The 10,298-nt window shown below is 35.9% G+C and overlaps 1 protein-coding gene across 1 annotated transcript; it reads right to left on the bottom strand.

Annotated features, from left to right (window-relative positions):
* Positions 1–1,572: 1,572 nt before the first annotated feature.
* MDO1 (telomere-capping, CST complex subunit) lies at positions 1,573–10,298 on the bottom strand. Its single transcript, XM_008777457.6, has 4 exons — positions 10,138–10,298; positions 3,274–3,424; positions 2,024–2,177; positions 1,573–1,903 (listed from the first exon to the last, which is right to left on the bottom strand). Exons 2-4 carry the CDS (start codon positions 3,378–3,380, stop codon positions 1,784–1,786), a joined length of 381 nt encoding a protein of 126 aa, XP_008775679.4. The 5' UTR covers positions 3,381–3,424; positions 10,138–10,298; the 3' UTR covers positions 1,573–1,783.

The raw sequence follows: 10,298 nt of genomic DNA, 5'->3' as shown, positions 1-10,298 counted from the left end.
TCCATTGCAATGATTTTTTGGCTTATAATTAAAAAAATACCAAGGTAATTTTTTTCTAACTTTTTTTCCGTAAAATTTAGTGAGGATTTGCCGCCTAGTGGCGACTGAGACTTGAGCCTAACCGATTTTTATCCTAGAGAACAAAGTGCCAACCAGCTGGACAAAATTATGTTGGCCACGAAACAAATCACTTCAAGAGAAAAAGCGAACATGAACTACAAAAGTAAAAAAAAAAATTAGAAAACGAAGAATGATCAATGCAAAATATAATTCTTTTAAAAATTATATGGCAGACAAAAAAACTAGTACAACATCATTGTATACTTACATCCCAAGCAGCGCCGGAAGTTTCATGCCTACCAAAAAATAAAAGCTAAATCATTATATCTATCATTTATATGTACTAATGAAAATTATATTATTTCTAAGAGCGCCCGATGCATGATTGAGTTTTATGAGATTCCCTCTTATCATATGCATCAAACCATCTTATTCACTTATAAATTTGTATATGACAATTTATTTGTCAAAGGGCCGATCCACAGCATCCTATCCAGCCTAGACGCTTGCTCGCATCAAATCAAAGCTCGCCAAACTAGAACCTGATAATAAAAGATTGAAACAAGATCCAATACTAGTAGGAATTAAATATCTATCTCCTTATCTAGGTGGCAAGAGATGCTACCATCCAAGCAGCATTTTGCACACCAACTTGATCACATATTAATTCCATAATCAGTTCATTATTTATTTTTCTTATCTGTACGAACTATTTCGACGTAAGTCTTATTTCATAAATATGTGAAAAAAGTACTCACGCAAGTACTTTGAAAGAGACGTCCCATCGAACAGAAATACAGAATTGCATGCACCTCTCGTGCCAAAATCCCAACGTGGGTACAAAAGAAAGGCCGGTTTCCAACCCCACCGTTTGGACGCACACTGGAATTATTCCAAGGTAGACGACAGCTCGCGGAAGACAAAAACTCACAGAGTCCAGAGTCTTTTAAGACCCATCATCAAAAGCTGCCTATAACTTGAATTGGTGGCCTATAAGAACCTCACATCATGAATTGGCCATGACAAAAATTAACCAAGTGTAATTGTACGAGACCAGATCCCACCACATCCATCTACAACCATACATTATTCCAACAGTGCTCTGTGGAGTCAGATATATGGATTAAAGCTGGATGAGGGGAACAAAATGCTTATCAGATTCTAAAAGACAAAAAGCCAACCATAGGCGATGGAAGGAGAAGAGAAAGGGATTTAAATGTTGGAAGGAGAAAGATTCACCTGACTGATCTGGCAAAGAGAAAGGGAGGGGATGTGACCGTGCATCCTAGAGATGCTTGGAGAAGCAGTTCAGAGTTTTTGTCGGCAAGGCACGATGTAATAATGGTTGAGAAAGAATCACAATTGCCATGCCTCACAAAGAACCATGATTAATATGGTTGTTACTCAATGGTTGGTCAGTTTGCAAGCCTATGTGCTGCGGTCATGAGTTGTTAGTCATTAACTGCGAAAGAGAAACATGCAGGCCAAATAAAATTCATTGCAACAACTGGATGAGAAGAAACCTGTCTCAGAGGCAGCATTGATAAGTCATAAAACAGTGAAAACAGCAAGAAAAAATCCATATCCATAGTAGCTGTTCGACAAACATAGCCTAACATGTAGCTTATTCCATAAGTAACTAATTTCCAATTTCAACATCATACCATGAGCCGTCCTCATTGACCAAACCTTGATTGCTTCCCATACATTGAAAGTTCTCGAGTTAATTTGCCCTTGAATTGACTAGTTCAATTTCAAATTGCCTACGGAGCTGCAGAGATTGGTGGTATAGGTTGAGGTCAATACCATCCACATTCCTGCCAACACGTGCTTGCAGGATTGCCTGGGAACGAAAAATGAATGGACAGTCTGACAATCAAGTTTCCAAGGGGTAAAAGTTTACAGAAAGCATCGAGAAATATCTAAGTTGCATGGTAAAGTAAATGGAAATTTGTTCACATACATCATTATCCGGCTGAATAAGGAGTTCACCAATGAACTGGTAGATGGAGCCAATGCGGAAACTGGTGTCTCTCAAGTGCTGGGTATCAATCTTGAGGCTGACACCCCCATCAGTAACAACTGCAATAGCCGTTTCCACACTGTACGCTTGTAGCCTAAGGATCAGCTAAAATGATTAGGTTTTTAATGTACCACAATTCAAGAATTTCATTTCTAGGTATATAAAAGAAACTGGGAATTAACCTGCAGGGTTGAAAAGAAGTAAAGCATTCAGCTGGTAAAGTTAGTAAGAAAGCCTATTTTGAAGCTACTGCCAGTTGGTCAATATGCAGATATGGTTTTGCGTAAAAAAGAGAACAAATATGTGACTGAAAATTGCTTTAATGATTCTGAATACTTTAGGCTCAATCACAGTGACCAGATTACAAGATAAAATCTAGGGACTGCTCTGAGAAACAAAATCAGGGGAATATTTCATCTGATAGATATTAAAGATTGTCATTTTATTCTGAGAGTGCAACAAATAAGTGAAACAGCCAAACAGGTCATAAAGTTTGATAGAGCATATTTATATGTTGGGAGGAGCATAATGACGTAAAAAAAAGATCAATGAGGGGCCTAGTGTACATCTATGAATCATTTAGCATGTGCACTTATGCTCAAGATCACACCAGATATCATCTTATAGAGAAACAAAATAGATTTGAATTTTAGACACTGGAAAAATTATATAACAGATAATGCATCAGCATGTTCATAATTATTCTAAAAATAACATGAACTATACATGAATAACATTGCAGAACATCACATTTTTCTGTTATGATAAACAAAAAGTCTGGGTTATAGATTAGAAAAGATACATTTGATCGTAAGCTAAATTTGTTGAGGAAAATGGGTCCAATTTCAAAGCCTAGATTTTGCATAGATCCTTGTCAACCAACATAAGCCCCAGAATCCCACTGCCTTCTTTCCTTTTCTTTTCCTCTTTTTTTTTTTAATTTAAAAGGAAGGGGGTACCATCAAAGATTCATTAAAATAATGAAAGATCCTGAACTTATAAGTCACTAAATAAGAACTGAATATAAAAGCTTATGGAGAGGATTCAGATTGTCCTGATTGATATCCTCCGGACTAACTAGATTTTTTGTCTTTACTAAGGAAATTCCAAAGAGCTACAGAAATACAGTAAAAATAGTGACTGGGCGGACACAAGGTGCATGCCTAATCAAAAAGGTTATAACTACTTACTTTCCCGTAACTCGAAGAGATGCACCTTGCTTAAACAGTGGTGAAGAGGGCTCTAGCTCCCGCAGAACAACTGGTATGCCAGGTTTTATATTTACAGATGATGCCATTAATCAACCAAGCTCACAACCATAACGAAAAGGAAATGGATAACCTGATTAAAGATATCAGACAAGGTTATAAGACATATATTTGCAACTGAAAACTAATGGTCTACCTTAGAACATGAAAATCAAAGAGATACAGAAGACATGCAAAAAATCAGTGCTAAAATAAAACATAATTATTAAAAATTACAGAGTGATCGCATGAACTAAATTTAAATTGTCATTAAAGCATTCTGATGCTTATGAATTTTTTCTTGCCAGATACCAGTTTAGATATTTAAATGATATTCCCTTAAAAAATAAAAAACATAATAGAAGATAAAGAGCCTTATAGTTGGACAACGTAGAACTTTCCCATCTTGATTGATCATTACCACTCAGTTCAGTCTCTGCTATGATTGGTTGGACTACTAAGCTTCCTCTAATTTACTTATCTCAAGCTCGATCATTTTAAATTTTAAAGCATATTTAGCTCATCTGGAATATTCTTACAAAGCCAATAATAAAGTAAGGCTTCTCCTCAGGTTGCTGCATGGCAGGATGACGCATAAAAGCAGTGGGGAAGTCCTCCAAAATAATGACGATGAAGATGAAGATGGAATAATTTACAAAGCCAATAACAAAGTTAAGGCTTCTCAAGTTGCTGCATGGCAAGCTTCTCCTCAGCATAATAATAATGATGATGACCATATATTTTTACAAAGTGAATAATAAAGTAAGACTTCTCCTCAGGTTGCTGCATAGCACAATGCAGCATGCAAGTAGAGTTTGAGTCCTTCTCCAAAATAATGATGATAATGATGACAAAATATTTTTACAAAGCCAATAGTAAAGTAAGGCTGCTCCTCAGGTTGCTGCATGGCAGGCTTCTCCTCAGAATAACAAATATTGGCAGTGAAGATGGAAGGATAAATCCATAGAAGTTAGAATGCTGGTTCTGGTTCTGGTTCTAAAAATTTCAATGGGTCAGCATTATTATGAATCTTATTATTTAAAAATCAAACATGAAGTCAATTTCTCATCAACGTTCTTAATATATCAATAGCTTGAAACATTTTGTCACCACTACTTGCAGGCAGAACTGGGCGAACAATTGATTGCAAGTAAATCTTTAAAGATAATGTGCTGTGTGAATAAGATGACCATATGCCTATCACATACATAAGAAGGCAAATAATAATTTCTTAAATGACAATGGTCTTTGCCAAAAAAAGAGCCTTTGAATGACTGTTGTAATAGACTGCGGTATTTCAAATAGGTTTAAGTTGTTTTGGCACTTTCAAATGTTGGGCATTCATAATCACTAGTAATCTTACAAGATTTGTAATATGCAATCTCAAACAAATCAACGACCAACTTAACACCCATACCAGCCCCACACCACTAGGTGTACCATACCACCCGTAGCCCCCTGATGATAGTTCCACAGGTGAACTCTCCCTTTACAGTCCCAAAGAGACCCGTATCAACCTCATACCGATCCTTTATCACCCCACACACTTGGTAGACCCTTTTATTTCTCTCATTTGAACCAGCCTCGTATTGGCCGGTTCAGACTTGATATACACTGTTCCACGATATGCACCATACCAGCTGATGACTGGTACAGGTTGGTATTATGGGTAAAAAATAATGATATTTTGTTGAAACAGGGACTCTATAAGCTTTTTTATCTATTCAGTTTATGATACTTGACTGGTCCATGCCACATGGGAAGAATGTTGAAACATCAATATCAAATGTTATTATGCTCCTTAGCATGATAACCTCATCATTTAGATACCAAGTGAATAAGAGACCCTAAATAATGCTAGTTAGTACAATAGTTAAATGCATGTACAAGTAAGACTATGAGACCCTAAATAAATCATAAACATAAAATCAAGGTCGGCCAAACCGGCCGAAACTGGTTGCGAACCAGCCACAACCGTTCGGAACCGGCTGACTCCATTCAAAATCGGTGCGAACCAGAGTTGGGCCGATTCCAGACGATTCGCACCGACTCGGGCTGGTTCCAAACCGGGCCCCTCTCCCTTTCATTCTTCTGTTATAAGAAGATGTTGGGAAGGCTCGAGAAGTTTCTCAGGCCTTCCCAACATTTATTCTATTCTAAACTCCTCCGCCCTCTACCCCACGGCAAAATCACACCAATTCAGCACGACTGAAAAACGATCCAAGCCTAAATAAGGTGTACTTCCTCTCCTCTATCTCATTCCATCTATTTTTTTGAGAGCGGGCTCCAAAAAAAAGCTCAAAATTTATAAAATAAGAAAAGATCATTCCAAATTTTTTTATGTTAGCTTGATTTTATGATATATTGTAGATCTATGGATGACCTACACGATGGCAAAAATTTTTAATTTTTGAATTATATATAATTTTTAATTTCTTTTATTTTTTTGAAATTTAAAAATATAAAATATAAAATTAAAAAAAATGTCAAATCAGAAGCGTATTTAGAGGCATGTAAGCTACTCTCCAGCAAAATTTGGTGTCCATTTATTTAAGTTTCGATGCGATTATGCACACAGTGGGTTAAACCTAAATTTGAAAAAATTGAGAAATAAGTAGCCTTTGATATATGCTCATGGGCCTAGAAAAATATATGTAGCATTCATTATTGGATTCTACATGGATCTGAGCTGAAATTAATTTTTTAAAATATTTATGTTTAAAAATTATTTTTAAAATATTTATGTTTAAAAATTATTTTCAATTTATAAAATGATTAAAAATATATAATTAATACCAAAAAATATGAAAAATTGGTAATACGTAATACATATTTCAGAAGTATTTTCTGAATTAAAAATATATTTTCTAAATTTATAGTATTTAAACATATTTTTAATTTAAAAATTATTAAAAATATATAAATAAAAAATATGAAAAATTAGTATTATGTATTAGATAAATCAAATATATTTTCTAAAATAAAAAAAATATTATCTTCATCGTAATAAAATTTGTTATTTTTAAATAATTGAGCAACTAACATACTTAATAAACCTGCAAGAATTGAACCATCAAAGAAAAAAGAGCTAGAGCGTGATATTGGTTGGGATCATGAATAAATGCTTTCGGATCGACACCATTGGAAATACAACTGGTGCAACACAAAGTTGAAGGGAGAAGGGGTAACTAGGTTGAAGCAACACTTAGCTGATGGTTACCTCGACATATCTATGTACCAAAAATGCCCATAAAAGGTTCGGCAACTGATGAAGAAGCACTTTGCTGATTTCAAAGCAGCGAAGGAGAGAATTTTCAAAAAGAAAGTAAAGGTAGACCGCCGAATGACAGAGTTCCTCCTATCTGCTCCAAATGACGAGGAGGCACAGATCCATACTGCCATTCAGGCGAGCCTAGATGATCAGTGGCAGCAGAATAGGTGACCAGACATAGGGCTCGATTTGGGCTCATACGAGTCAGACTTTGGTTCTACAAGCAACAGGGCAGATCCAGAGTTCAGAAAGACCTCTTCAGTCAGAAAGGCCGTCAGTAGAGGCAGTGGCCGTATTATATCTATACTGGAAGCTTTTGGTAGCAAAAAGAAGTCCTCCAAAAAAATTTCACCAGAAGCCATCATCCATGATTTAGATTCACATGCCTTTCCTAGCAAAGATTCAAAGTATCATAGGATTGATACAATGCTGAAGAAGGATATGAAAGATATGTGACAAGCTATTAGATCATGGTTCTACTTCAGCCACATTCAAACGAATGTGGCAGACAATATGTACTATAGGTCTGTTATTTCCTCCATACAGGTCGTAGGTCCTAGTATAGATCCTCTAAAAACGAAGATCATCTGCGGTGAGCTTCTTGACAATAATGAGGAGCTAGATAATTTGATTTTAGAATATTTCATGTTGCTTCTTATAGCATGCAACATCTTACTAATCATTTTATATTTTGTATTACTTTAAAACAACAAGATGTATGATTTAGGTTAAACCAAAATCATAGTAACATCAAAAAACATCAAAAAAATATCAAATTAGACTTAAAATCATTGAAAAAGCTGAAAAATATTGGTTACCAATTAATTAAATTTGAAAAACTCAAAAAAAAAGGGTGTACCAGTTCTGAACCGGCAAGCTTAAGCATATCGTGTGTCAGTACAGTACCAAACTGGTGTCGTACCGACCCGCCCGCCGACCGGTATGGGTTTCAGTAACAGTTTGGCAAATCTTGCATATAATGTTTACCTAATGTCTTGTTCTTGCCATAAATAACCGATCAGACATCTATAAATATCACAACTCATACTTCATATAACCTTAAGATCGTACGGAATACAGGAAAAAAAAAATTCCCTCTAAACATAGCCATACAAATTCTATCTACACTTGCATTATCTTCTATTGTTTGATTCTAAACCGCTGCTTCAATAACCTAGAAGTGCTTGAATCTTGTTTCGTTTATGAGGGTTGGCAATTTGATCCATCCCTTTTGCATACTATTGCTGCAAACTGGAGTGTTATGTATGGATTCAGGTGAATATTTAGTATGTTGAATACTTGAATTGTTGATTATTCCTTCTGTCCCTGAATAGATGGAAGCAGCAATATTGTTCTACATTGCTTTAATAATCATGAGTTACATCCAATTAATTATTTTTGATTTAGCCAGGCTTGATGTATCATATTTTACCTATTCCTCTTATATACCATGCATATGACTTCTAACCAGTTCTTGCTGCTCAGCCTGCATGATCTGAAATGTCATTCAATTGTGAAATGCCCCATATCTCCTGATGCAGGAGAAGCAAATAGAAATTGTCTCAGCACTTTGACAAGCACCATTTTTTAGCTGCACCAACCATATTTCTTGAAAAGATGAAGACCATCACTTAATAATTGATGGTACTTCACTAAAATGCTTATACTTTTTCTTGGGTCCATAGTGACTCACTATAAATGCAATAAACAAAATTGACCCTTAAGTTAATCCTGATCAGCTAAAAAAAATAAAACTAAATAAATCAATTAAACGACCCTCATATCCTGTAAGTCATGTACAACTAATCAGTGCCACCAAATCGACTGAAGCAGACTATTTCAGCATATATCCAACGCTTTCTAAACACTCTCGTTGTGGAAATACTTATAGATAATTTATTATACCCTGTAAAGCCGAGAAATCAACTGATCTTATAAAATGCTTTTTCCAATGTAGACTCAAAATTTACCATAAGTTCCAAAGATAACTAACCACGAGCCTAAGAAATTATATTTAGAATAAAATCAAGAAAAAGAGAACAATGACATAGCTACTCATATTGGTATGCATAGAAATGGAAGTGTAATCATCAAAAGACTATTATAGATTCTCAACATAATTTGCTTCATTTGCAAAGATGCTCATCTGGAATTGGGGCCTTTGGTAATGCCATTGTCTGCATTAGCTCCCCTGCCTTCTTCATCCTTTGCTTTCTACTTGCTGTCGATCTTTTTAGACTTTGTGACAAAAAAAGTTCAAAACAACAAAGGTTTTACTCTGTGTGAAAATGGATCATAAGATTCTTGGGTCAAACGATAAGAAACTTCTTGGAACACTTGAGTTTATAACAGGTTTGGAGTCAAAAGGTCTTTATCATGCGACTAAAATATTGTACATCAAGTCATCAATGACACTTGTACCGCAAACAACTTTTCAATGTAGCTCCCTTTCTCATCCATAATAACCTGCCTTTGAGTGACGGCAACATCTTAGACACAGAATTTGCTTCAACTTCTTCAGCTTAGCCGGGCGACTCTAACATGGATCGGTGCATTGTCCTTGAGCTCTACGTAGCTTCAAATATCTTTATCTAGTTTGCAATGCCTTCTACATCGCAAAACAGGGAAAAAACAAATTTACACTTCTCAAACGCTTCAATGTCAATTTGGTAAACTTATCTGGAAAATGAGCATGTTAGAAGTTTGCTTTTGCTCCATATCTCAACTACATAAAGCTCACCCTAAAGATCAACTTATCCAAGCTTATCCACCAAAGAACTCATCTCTTTGACTATTTCATTACATTTATATAAGAAGAGCCACTAATACAGAACAAAGGTGGCAAAACACATAACTTTGTTGCCGGATTGATCTAAGGACAATCAAGGAGAATTCATTCCAAAACTTTGGGAAACTTTTAATGCCATAGTTATTTGTTGACATACAAAATTGGAGAGCAACTTTGTATAAGCTAGTAGAACATTGTTGAACACGAACAATGTGCCACACCAGGTCATCACATTGCAAACCCTTTGAAAACATTTGCATGCCATCATAATTTGTTGACATACAAAGCTGAAGAGCAACTTTATATAAGCTAGTAGAAAATTGTTGAACAAGAACAATGTGCCACACCAGGTCATCTCATCATGAGATTTCCAATTCACACCAGTGTTGACAAACAATATAAGATGCCTTCCCCTAATGATATATCATAACGCTTTCAATGAAAACCATGTTCTTGGAGCCTTATCTTTGGTAAAACCAATCTTAGCCTAAAAAATCGAACGAAAGATCTTCATATCTTTATTCGACTGTGTTAATTCTTTCAAAATAAAAAATATATTTAAAAAAAAAAACCCCGGAGCGGCTCCTAAAGCATGTGATTCAATGTGATCGAGCCTCACATATGATCCAGAACCTTCAAAATTTTCAGTCTGGGCCTAAATACCAAAAGGCCAGCATTCTGGAAAAAGAAAAAAGAAAAAAGGGGGAAAATGACTATAATAGAGATGGATTTAAAGCCCTAGCCATACCCGCGAATGGTGTCGAGTTCGTCGGCAGACTCGAGTCTCACGCGTCCATCCTCCTGTGCAGCGGGAAAAGAACGCCAGAGAGAGACGGGGGAGGGGAGGGGAGGTGGTGATGGAGATGGGGAGGGGACGGGAGGGCCCGGAGGGGAAGAACGGAGGGATTT

Source organism: Phoenix dactylifera, chromosome 17, assembly GCF_051530095.1.
Source record: "Phoenix dactylifera cultivar Ajwa chromosome 17, Ajwa_hap1_PhDact_Kaust_v1.1, whole genome shotgun sequence".
NCBI classification, from domain to species: Eukaryota; Viridiplantae; Streptophyta; class Magnoliopsida; order Arecales; family Arecaceae; genus Phoenix; species Phoenix dactylifera.
The sequence above is the reverse complement of the archived record's forward strand: the minus strand, read 5'-3'. Positions and strand labels throughout refer to the sequence as shown.